At 39.1% G+C, this 16,471-nt stretch overlaps 1 protein-coding gene and 1 non-coding gene across 9 annotated transcripts in view; one reads left to right on the top strand and one right to left on the bottom strand.

Moving 5' to 3' along the window:
- Nucleotides 1–16,471, bottom strand: part of HERC3 (HECT and RLD domain containing E3 ubiquitin protein ligase 3) — a 106,935-nt gene that overhangs the window by 69,106 nt on the left and 21,358 nt on the right. For all 8 annotated transcript variants that reach the window (XM_045183761.3, XM_045183759.3, XM_045183760.3 and 5 more), the window contains exons 4-7: nucleotides 5,274–5,433; nucleotides 2,976–3,052; nucleotides 1,948–2,169; nucleotides 888–979 (exon numbers count right to left, since the gene is read on the bottom strand). In XM_045183761.3, coding sequence (XP_045039696.2) covers nucleotides 888–979; nucleotides 1,948–2,169; nucleotides 2,976–3,052; nucleotides 5,274–5,433 — 551 coding nt within the window. The remainder of the gene's footprint in view (nucleotides 1–887; nucleotides 980–1,947; nucleotides 2,170–2,975; nucleotides 3,053–5,273; nucleotides 5,434–16,471) is intronic.
- LOC112317917 (small nucleolar RNA SNORA79) lies at nucleotides 12,214–12,362 on the top strand. The gene has a single exon (XR_002976166.2). It is a non-coding gene; the product is annotated as a small nucleolar RNA SNORA79 (small nucleolar RNA).

Below are 16,471 nucleotides of genomic sequence, written 5' to 3'. Positions count from 1 at the left end.
CCTTAGGGATTCGCCAAGGCAGGGCAACCCCAATTCACTGTGCTGTGGCGCTGTCTGTGGGGGAGGGGTCAGAGAGGGAACAATGACACTTTCTCGGCTCTCACCCCACTTTCAGTCACTTCCTCTACTTCCCACAAGCGAATTATATCCTTCTGTTGCTGATTCCTGGGTGGTTAGGCCCCTCCAATGATTCTCCTGTGATACTGGCAGTGTCTCCCACCACTGCAACCTCCACAGGTTTTTACATCAGAGATTTTAAAGCTTTCTTTTCCCAGAGCTGGAACCCTGGGTGGCACGGTCTGTCTAATTCCCCAATTGTTCTTCCTGGTTTATCCACAAGTGAATGTGGAACCACCCATCTGCCAGCCACCACCTCACCCACCCAGTCCCAGCCACCACCTTGCTGTGCGTCCTCTCCACCCTGGCTGCCTGTCTCCACCCCTCCTATGAATCTGGATGAATGTTTCTTCTTTAACTCCTTGGTTGTCAGACTTCTACACTGTTCAATTTTCTGGCAGTTCTGGTTGTTTTTTGTTTTTAAATTGGTTGTTATCCTTCTTTTGGTTGCGTGAGGAAGAAAAGAGTATCTACCTACACCTGTACCTTTGAAAGTTGGATGTAACTCTTTTAGAAGCAAAAGAAATAGGCTGATAATTTTAAAATATGAATTACATTGCTCTTTTCTACATATTTAGATGGCTTGTTTTAAAGGAACCCAGAATGTTGTTACACATACTATATTTTAAGATTATATACATTAAACTATTTTCAAACAACATCAATACTCTCTCAAAAAACACTATCGAAAATAATCAGTGATAATCATCCATATCATACCCAGCACCAAAGTGTCACAGAACGAACCAGAGTACTCCAGAGTCCCTTACTTTTGTGAGGACTGCTGTGTGTTCTTCTCCACAACTAATATAGACAACTTTTTGTGTTCGTAAGAGTTTCACATGGCAAGGAGACTCTCGATCTAGAATAAGATTAATATCAGAATGTCACTACCATTTGCCCTTGTGATGAAGTATACATAGCAATCTTACCACAGATTTTGGTTCCCACTGGATGGATGACTCCCATATTCATCTTCTTGCCTGCATCTCCATTTGGATGTCTGACAGACATATCATTTTCAATATATCTAAAACCTAATCCATGGTTTTCCCCACACTCCCCACCTCTGCCCACCCACCTCCCCACCACCCTTCCACACACGCGGAGTCTTCCTCTTTTCATAAATGGTAACTTTATCCTTCCAGCTTTTCCTCTCTTTATTTCAAACCACACATCCAACAGTGAATAAAACCAATTGGCCCCATCTTCAAAACAGATACAAAACCCGGCTTGACTCCCACTGCCTCCAAATTGGTCTTAGAGCTTCCCCCTGGACCCACTATAGCCAAACCCAAGAGAAGTCACTCCTCCTCAAAGCCCCCATGTCTCCCCCTTTCACTGTGAGAAAAAGCCAAAACCCTGACCCTGCCCTACTCGGCCCTACATGACAGGCCTACCCTGCTGTCTGACCTCCAGCTCTGCTGCCATTCCCCAGCCCACTCCACTCTTGACCACACCACGTATCTTTCTGCACCACAGCCTTCGCTCATCCTGTTCCCTTTGCTCAGATACTCACGTGTTTCATTTCTTACCTGACTTCTACAGGGCTCTGCTCAAACATCCTCTTATCAGAGATGCCCTCCCTGACCACTATTTGTAAAACAGGAAATTTTCCTCTCAAACCCCTGACATACAATGTATTCATTGGTTTGTTGTTGACACCTGCCCACTACATGCAATCTTCACTAAGTCAAGGTGTTATCTCTTTTGTTCACTGCTGCACCCTTAGTACCTAACATGGGTCCAGCACATAGTAGATCCTCAAGAAACATGTGTTAAATGAGTGTGTTTTTGAACCAAAGAGGTGTATGTGAAGAGTTTACTTACCTTCTTCATCACTGAGACCTAGCTGCCCTGCATTATTCATCCCCCAGCCAAAAACGGCTCCTGAGAGAGACAGGGCAAAGCTGTGGGCCCCTCCTGCAGCCACCTGAGCCAGTGGGATCCCCTCCAGGGACCTCACCCTCTGCGGGCTGGCCTGGGAGGGAAACTCCTTCCCCAGGCCCAGCTGCCCATGGCTGTTCTTTCCCCAGGTGAAAAACTGACCATCTGAAATAAGAACAGAATATCTGGTATTAAATAATCTCCCTAGAACAATACTGCTGCCCAGTAGGGTCATCTGGTAGTTGACCCCACACATACACCAAACCCACCCAAGAGCAAGGGAGCAGAGACACTTCATGCTGCAGGTCTGTCATAACCGAAACTCCCACTTGTCATAACAACAAAGAGATAAGCTGAGTCTTACTACTCTTCAAAGGCTATTAATATTTATGCAAATAAAAAATTAAATGTTTAAGTCAATTCAGTTTTGAATAGGCCAATTACCAGGCTTAGATTCACTAAGCAAGCTAAACTATTTTGACTCCCCAAAGACCATGAGACCCAGGACTTCATGAGTCCAGCTGTGAACGGGATTGATTACACCACAGAGTATCAAACAGGACATGTCAGTGTAGACTTCCTTCAAATTTACTCTAACATAGAATACAATATTATTTGCAGGGTTAGGTTTCTCTAATTCCCTTTTCATTTGTTGGGGTGCCTGATAGTGGAACAGTGAGCTTGACAGTGAGCTGTAACTAAGAAAAACCAATCTCTCTGTGCAACAACATCTGGGTGCAGCCCTGCCTGCTGCTCCTCTCCCCCTGTGAGAGAGCTGGAGTAGCTGTGATGGCCACCTTCTTCATCATCCACACCCTGAGAAAAGCAAGGTGCCTGGGAACTGCCACGTCCAGCAGCAATGCAGAGACCCTAACCAGTTAATTGAAGGTTTCCAGTTAGATAACACCACACAAAAATGCAAAGAGAATTGGTGGCAAAATTAACATAACATTAGCATAATGTTACATTACCAGCTGCAAGAGCCAAACAATGCCAGTTGCCACAAGAAACTTGTAATATTGTCTGCTGGTTCAGCTTTTGTATTAACCTAAAACAGAAAAGGATTTATTCTTAAGAAGGGCATTAACAAATAATGATCAGAAATAATCCCAACTAAATAAAACAGTTGTAATAAATAACATCATTTTTTTCTAAAAGACTTTTAAAAAGCAAATATATAATCTTACATGATACAATTCCATTAGGTCTTTCACTAACCTCCTGCCTCTTAAGTACTATTTGAAAAAAAACAACTTCTGCACTTAAACCCATTACTATACCCTCTGTTAATTGTCATCTCCAATTCAGGAACAAACGGAGTAAAGCTACAGAAGAGAGTTCCCTAAGAATATGGCGGGTGTCTCAATGGCTTTCAAAATGAGGGCAATGCCATGATCCAGCAATTCCACTTCTGAGTATATATCCAAAAGAATTGAAAGCAGTGTCCCAAAGAGATATCAGTACACCCACATTAATGGTAGCATTATTCACAATGGCCAAAAGGTAGATGCAACCCAAGTGTCCATCAACAGATGAATGATCAAAATATGGCATACAAATTGAATATTTTTATATAATCTTTATTATATTTTTCCCATTAATCAACCTTAAAAAGAAAGAAAACTCTGAAACGTGCTTCAGTGTGGATGAAACTTGAGGACACTATGCCAAATTGAAATAACCCAGTCACAAAAAGACAAATACTGTATGATATGATTCCACTTATGAGGTACTGAGTATAGTCAAATTCACAAAAACAGAAAGTAAAATGGTGGTTGCCAGGGGCTCAGGGAGGAAAAATGGGGGGGGGTGTTGTTTATTGGATATAGAGTTTAATTTTTACATGATAAAGTCCTGGAGATTGGTCACAGTGTTTAATGTGAATATTCTTAATGCCACTGAACTGTACACTTAAAAATAGTTAAGATGGTAAATTCTATGTTATGTGTATTTTACCACAATTAAAGAAAAAATAAGGGCAATGCTTCCAAAACCCTGATTTCCTAGAATGGTAAAGAGGAAGATCATATGATTACTTTTCAAATCACATTCCTCTGCTTGCTCATATGAAAGGCAGATAAGAACAGTACCTGCTTCACAGGGTGCAGTGGGAATTAAATGGAAGAAATCCATGTAAAGTGCCTTGCACTGGCCATAAGAGTTGGGCAGTCTGGGAATAGCTCCTCCTCTCTACTTTAACAGTTCACAAGTTACCATATTCCTCTTCATTAAGTGTATGCCATAGAAACAAAGGAGTCAGATGGACATGCACTTGGTAGGGGGTATTTTAGCAAATAGAAGGGGCAGGGGAGGGGGGATACAATGGTAGCTACTGCTTTTGTTAATGTTTTATTTTCTCAGATATAAAAAAGTTAAAACAGAGTTCACGTGTGCATTTCATACCAATTAGCACCCAACTATTTTAATTGATATGTAATTGTAGATTCACATGCAGTTGTAAGAAATAATAGCGAGATCCCTTGTATGTAACTTGTCCAGTTTTCCCCAATGGTAACGTTTTGCAAAACTGTAGTATAATATCACAGCCAGAATATTGACATTAATACAATCTACTAAGCTCATTCATATTTCCCCAGTTTTATTTGTACTCATTTCTGAGTGTGTATTAATCCTATCGCCTGTGTATATTCACATACCTACCACCATAGTCAAGATGCTAAACAGACCCAACACCACAAGGATTCCTGGTGCTGTACTTTTACTATGTCCCTCCCCCATCCATAGGTCCTGGCAATCACTAATCTATACTCCATCTCTAAAATTTTGTCATTTCGAGAATTTTATACAAATGGAATCATATTCATATTTTTTTCATTGCTTTTAGAGAGAGAGGAAGGGAAAGAAACATCCATGCAAGAGAAAAGCATCAACTGGTTACCTCTCATACATGCCCAGATGGGGGATCGTCCACACCCAGACAGGAGATCAAACTCGCAACCTGGGTATGTGCCATGACCGGGAATCAAACCCACAACCTTTCGGTTGCAGGATGACACTCCAACCAACTGAGCCACACCAGCCAAGGAGGAATCATACTCACATTTTTTAACTTGAGATACATACTTCTATAAATAATTACACTTTTTGCGGCGAGTACTATAACAGTATAAGGTACTGCAGTAGCACAAAGGAAGAGCAATTAAATGAACAAAGCAGAAACTAAAATATAAGTCTAATAAAGCGACAGCAGGAAGTAATATTTACAATTGACATTTGAAAACTCAGATTCCTTTCTCTGACATTCTTACCTGGGCACTGCCACTGAATCCTCAGTAGTCATGAGTCCCAGCTGACCATCACTCCCTGCACCCCAAGAAAACAGCTGGCCCCGGTCACTGAGGGCCAGACTGTGGGACTCGCCACACGCCACATGGACAATGTGCTGATCTGCCAAAGCTCCAATTTGCTCTGAAAGAGACCAAACCAAAGCAGGAAAATGTACAACCAAGAAACAGGAATTACACAGAATTACCTTCCCAGGTAGTTGGTTTTTCATACTCATATTAGAGGTTATAAACTTTATATGTTTTTAAAAGCTGTCAATTTAGATCCCAGCTATACTGGGCAGCACACATATCTCAGATGGTCCTTCCTGTGCCTGGACTGGACAGGGAGCTTTCTAGGAGGGAGTCTCACTGTCCCCAGACAGAATTTCACTCAATCCCACTGCTTTCAGCAATATGCCTCATTTTCACTCACATTTGGGCCTCTCTGGTTCAGTCATCCTAGGATGCTCCCTCCCCAACCCAGAAAAACACCTTTCTCCCTCAGTTCCAGAGCACAGTCTCATATATATCTAGCCAAAAGACAAGAGAACTTCTCTGAGAAAACTAGCTCAAAAGACCCACAGATACAAACATTTGTGTGTACCCCACTGAAATGTCCAGCTTCCCACTGGTTAACAAGACTTGCCAACACACAGCTTCACTCAGGTTTTAGTACCTCATTCTTAAATCTGAAAGACTGGCCAAGGATCTTCATATATTTGAGGGAAAGCTTAACGTGAAAAACAAAGAGCAAAACAAACAAACAAAAATGAACTCTGAAGAAAAGGATCATGCAGGGAGCAGGAAAAAAATGTTTAAGTCATTAAAGAAATAGATGATAGGAAACATTCAAATATTCAGAAAGCAAACAAAACTACCTTGGAGAATAGAGATAAGGCAGCATGAATGTAAAGGAAAAGTCTTCAAAAGCAGGATAGGAAATTAGAATTAAATAATTATTCTAAGAAATAGAACAAAAAAAGCAAAGAGTAAAGTGAGGAAAAAAAGAAAGAAATGAGAGGATTATTCTAAGGGGCCCAAAAACAAGCAAGAACTCAAAAAAAAAAAAAAAACCCAAAAAACCCCAGAACAAAACACAAGTTAGAAAACTTCAAAGAAGGAAAAAAGATTTCTCATTGTCTAAGGACAGGAGTTTTGGACTGAAAGGCCCTATCAAGATTCAGAATAATGACTGATAAAAGACTGACTTCTGAAAGTTCTCAAAAGAAGAGTTTATATATAACAGAACAGATATCAGAATGGCATCAGATTTCTCAAAATCAATACCAAAAACTAGAAGACAATGAAGCAATGCCTTCACAGTTCTGAAGGAAAATGACTTCCCACTGAGAATTCTATACTTAGCCAACTATGAATCAAATGTGAGGGGAAAAATGAATTTTCAAGCACATAAGGATCTCAAAATATTTTACTTCCCACACTGCCTTTCTCAGAAATTACCAAAAAATCATGCCTCCAAAACAAAGAAATAGGCAGAAAACAAGAATTTTACATAGCAGAGGTGAAGACTATTTCCAAGGTAGCTATATAGCAGCAGGCCTATGAAGCAAAGAATGTCTCCATGGTGAAAAAGAAAAGACAATCTGATGAGTTTAACATTACGTTTCACAATTCTGTAGGACAATACAGAGGTTACAATGACAATGGGGGGGAAATGAAATAATTAACTCCAGAAAACACCAAATGTTTTACAGGAAGTAAAAGTAATCACAGTACATGAAGTCATAATAACCAAATAAATATAATTTGTATTACATAGTTAAAAATTTAATTGTCAGTTTATTTTTTAAAAGTCAACTATTTGAAAACAGAGAAGCATTCAGAGGTGAGGAAGATGAAAGGGTGGGAGGGGAATATGAGAGAATGCTAATCTTCACAAAGAACTGGATTTCCCATGCTAATCCCTTTTGTCATACCAGCTACTGACATTTAATTTATTTTGTTATAGTTTTATTAGTTAAAAATTTAGTACTCAATACTGATCACTAATTTTGTATATCCTGTATACATTCCAGCCAACTGCTCATATTGTTAACTGTGAACTATTGGGTATATGTTCTCATCTGAATAGTCAGTGGGGGAAAGAGTCAATTTCCTGTTATCCATACCTAGGCTCTTCAATTCATAGTTACTTTCATCAATTTAAAATCTGCTTAGTCCATTTTCAGGAGGGAAGATGGTAGCCTACTAGGTATAATGGGCATTGAAGTCAGAAAGGCCTGAGCCCAGTCCTCGCTCCACCTCTCATTAGTTGTGAACCTTGGCTAGGTTATATACTTATTCTGAGCTGGGGCTTATAGAGCCCCTGCCTCACAGGGTTGTTGCAAGAATTAAGTAAGTATTGGCATCATCCATCTACCCTCTAGGCCCATGTCATCCCTATCATAACTTGAAAATACATTAAAAATTATGATGGGCTCACCAGCCAAGTAGAAATAACCCTAATAATGTAAGTCCAATTGAACTGAAGTGCTCTAAGCAGCATTCCACATTCGCCACTCTTCTGCTCTATTTCCTTGGCTCAGTCAGAGTTGATAACATTGCTAAAGACTTCTGAAGACTTTAAAGTGTTGCTTTGAGAGGACCAGAGAGAAAATGTACTTTCGCCCTCAAAAAATATCAGATATTTCTTGTGTGCTTATTTTAATGTGTGGATTGAGATTCTGTCACAATTTGTAAAATAAATATAGAGTCTTGATATAATGAATCAGAAGAGACTGCGTGTGAAAATGTGCAGCTCAGACTGAATGTTCCCAACTGGGGCAGGGGTGTGGTCAGTGAGAGGTATGAATGAAGCAGACCTGACCTAGGGAGGGATTGTTTATTTATTTTTTTATTATTTTTTATTTTTATTGTGCATTTTATTCTTTTTTTAGCTCTTTAAATTTTATACTTTATTCATTTTATAATATTTCTTACTTTCTTCTTCTAAAGATTTTCTTTTTAAAATTATTTGTTTGTTTTTTATTTATTTATTTTATTGTTGTTCAAGTCCAGTTGTAATTTCACTATAACAGACCCTCAGTCTGAAACAGATAGCTCTGTGTTCTGGCTAGAAAAAAAACAAGTTGAACTTGGTATAACTAGTGGTTTAATTCTCCACAAATCTTTGCTTTACTGAACAGTTTCTCTGCCTTTGGGGCTGCAAGTTTTGTTGTAATGGTAGGTTGAGGTCTGTTTTGGTGGTTGATGGGACAGGAATTGGTTTGCCTAGGGCTTGACCAGACTGGGAAGAAATGGTACTGTCGTTCTGTGGATTCCAAGTCCTCACACTCACCCACCGCTGGTTGCTGTTGCCCACTGAACTCTCACTCTAGTCCACTCTAGTCTCATGGCTGCTTTCAACTCTTCGTCAGATAATCCCAACATCCGTGTCACTCCAGCCACGGCACCTGTTGTTGCTTCCCAGGCTGGTTGAGACTTTCCTAGATTTTTATATGCTGAATAATTTTGGATTGTACTATGAGAATGTTTGGCTTCTTATAAGACTCTGGGTCTTATTGAAATCTTCTGGTGAATGTTAACAATTTTGTTTTGGTTTCCAAAGCCTGTTCAGTGCTATTTGGATGCATGCCCTGCATGCACCATATGGTGCCCAATCTGGAACCTGGGTAGTGGTCTATTTGTTATTTAACATCTCAAAATCATCTCTATGCTAAGTAGGAAAACATCCACATAGTCACAACTCAGAGATGTGCCCATAGTTCACAGATAACCATATGGAGCTGCTTTCCTGAGCTCTTCCTCCTCAGAAATCCCCCCAACACTTCCAAGTTTCCTAGGGCTTCTTTTTAGCTTTCCAGCCTACATACTGTACTTCCACAGCTGTGCCTGACTCTGGGGCCAAATGACAAGAGGGCCAGAAGGACAAATGGTCAACTCAATGCTAGTTCAGTGGTACTTTGAATTCTGGTCTTCTTTCCCAATCTACCTGCCGTCATTTACTTTCCAGCATCCTCTAAAAGCTGCTCCAAGCATTCTGGCCAGGTTTTATAGCTGCATTCAGTAGGGAGGAATGTGCTTATGCCACCCTGCCTGGAACTAGAAACGCAGAGACAGATTTTTAAAATAACATTTTTCTTCCTACTATGTGTTGTTGTTTGTTTTTTTTAATCAGAGAAAGTCCACAGTCTTTGTTCTAATTGGCAAAAAGAAAAAGAAAAAGAAAAAGATAAAAACAAAGGCACAGCTCTACCACAAATGCTCAACTGAAAGTATGTTTAACCTTCCTTTACAGTTAAGTGCTTGATTCCTGGAGGCAAGCAAGATCTCTGCAGCAGATGCTTCACGGAAGTCATCCTAGCATACACATCAAACACTTACTTGTTTAATCCTATGTAGGACTGCCAAGATTAAACAATCATTAAACCAAATCTTTCCAACTAAAGAATCAGAGAGAAACATCAGTTATGATAGTTCAGAGTAGTATTTATCAGTTCAGGGACAGGTGACCTAATTGGGCCGTAATGTTCACAGACAGAACCCCAAATTGAAAAATGTTTCTGAGAATACTTTCTTCTCAAAGCCATAAATCTAAATTTACCTTGTATGCTTTTGGATGCAATAAAGGCAAATACACTAAGTGAACTGGAACATATGGAGGCCTGTCACAGGCAATGGGAGGGGAGAAGGATTTGTGTTTCTGAGTCATTAGCACTCCACTAGTCAGAACAAAATCAGCAGTAGTGACTCAGTTATTTTCAGGAACTCAGAATTGCCAACCATAGTATAATCTGACACCTTAGAATAATTTGGTAGAGAAAGATTGTAAATTAGGAAGCTACCTGATGGCTCTGGTAGAAGGAATCCTAAAAGCAGAAAGGACCTCTGTGGTAGAAATACAGTGGTGTGTATAACTTTCTACAGTTAAATGCCTATATCCTCCAGTTGATAATTCAAGACCGCTCCAAGAAAACTGAAATCTTAATCCTCAAGCACAAAATTCTAACAGTCCCTCAAAGGTCAGCTCACAAGCTTTATCCTTCACAGAGCTTTCCTTTTCTGTACAATGACAGCACCAACCTGCCTACATGGGTACCTACAAGAACTACAAGAAATGTCAGGAAACACCTGTTGAACATATAAAGTCTTTAATATCAAAATTCAAACGTCAGGCATTAAGATGTCTCAAATGGCTGCCAAAGAAGTCACAGACATTAAAATGCTATGATTCGGCCAGTCCTGAGTTCCGGCCAAGATGGAGGCGTAGGTAGACACACTGCGCCTCCTTGCACAACCAAAAAAGAAGGACAACAACAATTTAGGCCCCACCCAAGAGCCCACCCAGTCACTTCATTAGAACAAAAAATACTCTTAGTTCTCTTATCACTTAGGAATTTACAAAGTTTTTAGGAGTCCTGTGTCAGGAATGGGGTCAAAAACCAAATATTAGAACAACAAATACAGTGCTCTTATCACTTGGGAAATTACGAGGGTTTTTAGGAGCTCTGTGCCAGGAACTAGGAGCAGAGGCCAATATATATATATTTTTTCTATTATCTCCCAAACATTTATTCTCATCCAGAATAAAAACCTACCCCTCCCAATTTTTACTACATACTACACTTCGCCGCTAGCACTATTCTTCCTCCTTAGAGCTCAAATATTTGACTTTGGCCTCCTTGGCCAAAACCCACAGACTGACCCAAAAGAAAATAAAAGGCTCTCTATACTAAGTCACAAAATACACACTAGAAGCTGACGTTTCAACTGTGCAATCACAACAAAATACTTGCTACTCCACTTCTTTTCAAAGAGGCTGTGTAAAAGTCCCTATTTCGGACTCACCAAATAAACTGTAGTAAATGTAAAAATTATATTTGATCAAATCAAAAGATATAGAGAAAATAAGTTCATTAGGTATTAGGTAAAATGAAGAAGGGACCAAAAAAGTGAAGTTATAATACAAATCCTATCTATACCTCCTCACACAGTAACTAGTAGACACCTCATAGGGACAAACTTTAAGGCAGGCATTTTGACTACATTCCATAAGCCTTAGAATTTTGCATCGTCTGTGACAACAGCTGAATTTCCACAAATGCATCCTAAAGAAACACTGTACATTGCATTGGTATTAACAGGAAAAAAAAAAAAGAAAGAAATTGGGATTATACACTATAAGTTGAAATATGTAGTTTTTAAAAAAGCTAGTATATTAATAGATCAACATGAACATGATAATCATATAAAAATATTCATGAGATATTAAGAGGAAATGAAGGTTACAAAAAATGTATTATGAGATGACCTCATGTTAAAAATTATATTGATGTTTAAAAAATACTGGAAGGATATATTTCTAAGTAATAACTATGTTTTTGTTGTTCAGGGTAGTAAAATTATCCTCTCAGTAATTGATTGAACAAGTAAACACAAAATCAGTAAAATAGATATATACTGATATAAAACATATAGGAGATCTGAACAGCACCATCAACCAACCTGACCTAATTGACATATACAGAACGCTCCACCCATCACCAGCAAAATACACATTGTTTTCAATAGTAGACATAGAGCATTCACCAAGATAGACCATTTTCTGGGCCACAAAACAAATCTGAATAAATTTAAGAAGTCTGATATCATACAAAATTTGTCCTCTGACCACATGGTATTAAACTAAAAATAATTGAAAAATATCAGTAAAATAGCCATATATTTGAATATTAAACTACACACTTCTAAATAACCCATGGATCAAAGTTAAAAAAATCATAAGAGAAATTATTATGAAGTATTATGAACTGAATAAAATAAAAGCACATCCAATTAAAATTTATGGAATATAGCTAAAGTGATGCTTAAAAGGAAATTTTAATATGAAATGCTTATCAGCATAAAAGAAAAGTAGCAAAACAGTGATTTAAAATTTCACATTAAGAAACTGGAAAATTTTTCATAGCTGTTCCTCCCACTACTTGGAGCCTTAGGTAGTGGGTATTTGGTCCATCATATACCTAAGCTAACTCGTCTTCAGTCAGAGCACCATGGGGATGGGGTGGCTGTTCATTCATGCCTTCTGATTTTTTGCAGAGTCAAACAACTACAGCAACAACAACAAAAAACTAAAACAATTTAGCAAATTGCCCTGGCCAGGTAGCTCAGTTGGTTGGAGTATTGTCCCATACACCAAAAGGTTGAAGGTTTGATCCCTAGTCAGGGTGCACACGTAGGTTGTGGGTTCAATCCCTAGTTGGGGTGCTTAGGAGAGACAATCAATCAATGTTTCTCTCACATGTCTTTCTCTGTCTCATCAATAATCCTACCCTCAAGTGAAGATCAAATTAGGAATAAAAAGTAAGTAAAGCTCTTTTAAAAAAAATAGGATGGTAAATTTTATGCTATGTGTATTTTGCTACAATAAAACAAATGAAACACTACATTGATTCTGAACTTGCTATATATATGGAGTACCCACTATATCCATAATAATAAAATAACCAGCACTTACTGACTGCTTCCTATGTGCCAGGAACTGTTTAACTGCTATTTATGTTCTATTTCATTTAATCACCACATGAGTGCCTATTTATGAGTGCCTAACCCTATAAGCTAGGCACTCATAAACAGATCTTAATTTTTTCTTAAGATTTCATTTACTGGTATTTAGAGAGAGGGGGAAGGGAGGGAGAGAGGGAGAGACTCATCACTGTGTGGTTACTCTCCTGTGCCCCATGCTGGGGACCAGGCCCACAACCCAGGCATGTGCCCTAACTGGGAATCGAACCAGCGACAGTTTGGTTCTCAGACCGGCACTCAATCCACTGATCCACACCAGCTAGGGCCAGATTTTCATTTTTAAAGACTATCTCAGGCTCTAATGCTCTGCTAGTAAGAATGTAAAATGGTACAACCACTTTGGAAAATAGTTGGCAGTTTTTCAAAACACATACTTTACTCCATGACCCAACAATTCCACTTCTAGGTATATACCTAAGAGAAACAAAAACATACATACACACAAAAACGTGCATACAAATGTTCATAGCAGCATTATTTATAATAGACTAAAAGTTGGAGCAACTCAATATCCATCGATTGATAAAGTATAAATAAAATGTGATACACACACACACACAATGGAATATTATTGGGCAATTAAAAGGAATGAAGTACTGATATAACATAGATGAACCTTGAAAACATTATGCCAAGTAAAAATAAGTCAGTCACAAAAAACCTCATATTGTGATTCCATTTACATGAAATGTCCTGAATAGGTAAATATATAGATTAGTTGTTGCCCAAGGACAGGAGTTAGAGAATGGGGGGAGGAGTTGTATGACTGCTAATGGTTATGGAGCTTCTTCAATAAAGCTATTTATTATTAAACAACAAAGATGTCTCAGGGGAGAAGACAGGTACAAACTTGAGTCAGCGGGCTGTCACAGCAGTACAAGTGCAGTTAGCTGCCACGGATGTAACCACACAGCTTCTCATTCTGTAATACTTACAGTTTTAGGGTTACAAATGAAACTCCATACGTATTTTTTCAAGTTTAATGTAATTTTTTTGCAATTTCTTACAAAATTTTGTACAAATGCAGGAATTCTGTATCAATTTACTGCTTCTGAAATATATATTCATTCATTATACATTTTATTTTTTATTGTATTTATTTCCATTACCATTTATCCCCCTTATACTCCCTTTCCTCCAGGTAATCACTACACTGTTGTCCATGAGTCCTTTTTCCTTATTGCTCAATCCCTCCACTCCCTAACCCTCACCTTAGCTGTCATCCTGCTTTCCATCTATGAGTCTGTCTCTGTTTTGCTTCTTAGTTCAGTCTGTTCATTAGATTCCACATATGAGTGAAATCATATGGTATTTGTCTTTCTCTGACTGGCTTATTTCACTTAGCATAATGTTCTCCAGTTCCATCCATGCTGTTGCAAAGGGTAAACTCTTCTTCTTTTTCACAGCCTGGTAGTAGTATTCCACTGTGTAAATGCCTAATAGTTGTTTTATCCACTCATCTACTGATGGACAATTGGGCTGTTTCCATAACTTGGCCATTGTAAATAATGCTGCAATGAACATAGGGGTGTTTATGTTCTTTTGGATTAGTGTTTTGGGTTCCTTCGGATATTTTCCCAGAAGTGGGGATTGCTGGGTCAAATGGCAGATCTGTTTTTAATTTTCTGAGTTATCTCCAGGCTGCACCAATCTGCATTCCCACCAACAGTGCAAAAGGGTTCACCTTCCCCCACATCCTCACCAGCACCTGTTGTCTGTTGATTTATTGATGGTAGCCATTCTGACAAGTGTGAAGTGGTATCTCATTGTGGTTTTAATTTGCATCTCTCTGATGATTAGTGATGTTGAACATCTTTTCATATGTCTATTGGCCATCTGTATGTCCTCTTTGGAGAAGTGTCTATTCAAGGTTCTAAACATATTCACCTATTTTTCCTATTATTTTTGCAGTTTTACATTTTATATTTATGTCTTTCATACATTTGTAAATTACTTTTGAATATGGAGTGAACTAGAGAGTCTAGGTCTATTTGCAGGTGAACAACCATTTATATATGGGCTCCATTTATTAAGTAAACCATCCTCTCCCACTGAAATGCCCCACTAAGCATATGCCTGACTCACCTGGGTGGCCATGCAATCTTGATCAGAAATAAATTCTGCATAAAAGCTTAAGAAAAGTCAAAGTGCCTTAGTACTTTATATAAATATGCAAATTACACAGAGCAAAATCCAGAGTCAAGAATGTATTAAGGGAAGAAAAACAGTAAAAGTGAAAGAAGACCAAAGTATGGCTTCTTCTTGACTTGTGGGTCTGGCCTCACCATGATGGTTAGTCCAAAACAAGGGACAGAGAGTAGCCACAAACAGAAAGGATTCACTTATCTTGAAGTCTTTGGCTCCCTCCAGTCTTTGCTGGCACAGAGCTTTCACTGGTTAGTTTCATCCCCACGCACTATAGCCTGAAGCTCTCTGAGCTGGACGCTCAATGGTCTGTCCTAAGTAGTTCTCCAGATAGCTCTGTTTGGCTGGAACACAGCCAAAGTGAATGAGTCGCTGAAACTGAACAAACTTGAGACAGTGGTTTTCTCACCGAAAATATCTAAATCAAGGCAGTTAAATGGTAATCCATAAAGTGACTTAATGAAGGGATTGTAGTGAGATTTGTTTTTTTTCTTAAGCTCATAAAATGATAAGGAAAAGAAATTCTGTAGATCTAGTGGCCCTGCCCAACCCTGGGTAAAATGTACTAGCACCTTCCCTCCATTCAACCTATATCTGGTGATGTCCCTAAGTGAGAGAGAGGGGGAGGGGGAGAGAGGAAGAAAGTGAGGGAGTGAGGGGAAAAAAGGAACAGGGGAACATAGGAAGACAGGAAGAAGGGGGGGGGAGAAAAATATGGCTCATTGCTCTCTGGGGACTGGTCCATCTCTTCCCACTCTTTTTTTTTTTTTTAATCTTCACCCAAGGATGTGTTTTATTGATTTGAGAGAGAGAGAGAGAGAGAGAGAGATCCATGTGAGAAAGAAACATCAGTTGCCTCCCAAACGTGTCCCAACCAGGGATCAAACCCATGACCCAGGTATGTGCTCTAACCGGGGGATCTAACCCACAATCTTCTGGTCTATGGGATGACACTCCAACCAAGTGAGCTACCTGGCCAGCGCCCCTTCCCACTCTTAATCGCATTTCTTCAGTTTAGAAATATAAAAACAGCTCTTTACAGAACCTAAGATGAATCCCCCCTCCATATGAGAGGGTAGCAGATGCTTTATGATAAATCAGAATAGTAAAAAAGAAATGAGACAGGCATCTAGTCAATCTGAATTATACCCTCGGTGACCAATGGGAGAACATGAAATAACCAGAATATATTGTTCATCACTAATGTCACTATATTGCAAATACTAAAGACACTCACCAAGGCTTTTCTGCTTCAAAAGCTACTCTCAGTCAAGAATAAAGAACAGAAAGATGGTCAAGCATGGACTAACACTCAGAAAGACAGCACGGAAAACTTCCAACCTCTCATTCGTGACTAGCTGGTTTGAGGTATCCCTATCATATGCTACTGCACAGTAAATTAAAACAGTCCACAGTTACTGCAGCCTTCTTTCCTTCAGATGAAGGGGAAAGAGCGTGTCATGTGTGCTCCACGGTGAGCTCAGGGTGAC

Source organism: Desmodus rotundus, chromosome 4 (genome assembly GCF_022682495.2).
Source record: "Desmodus rotundus isolate HL8 chromosome 4, HLdesRot8A.1, whole genome shotgun sequence".
In the NCBI taxonomy this organism is placed as follows: domain Eukaryota; kingdom Metazoa; phylum Chordata; class Mammalia; order Chiroptera; family Phyllostomidae; genus Desmodus; species Desmodus rotundus.
Note: the sequence above shows the minus strand (reverse complement) of the source record. Positions and strands in the feature narration are given on the sequence as shown.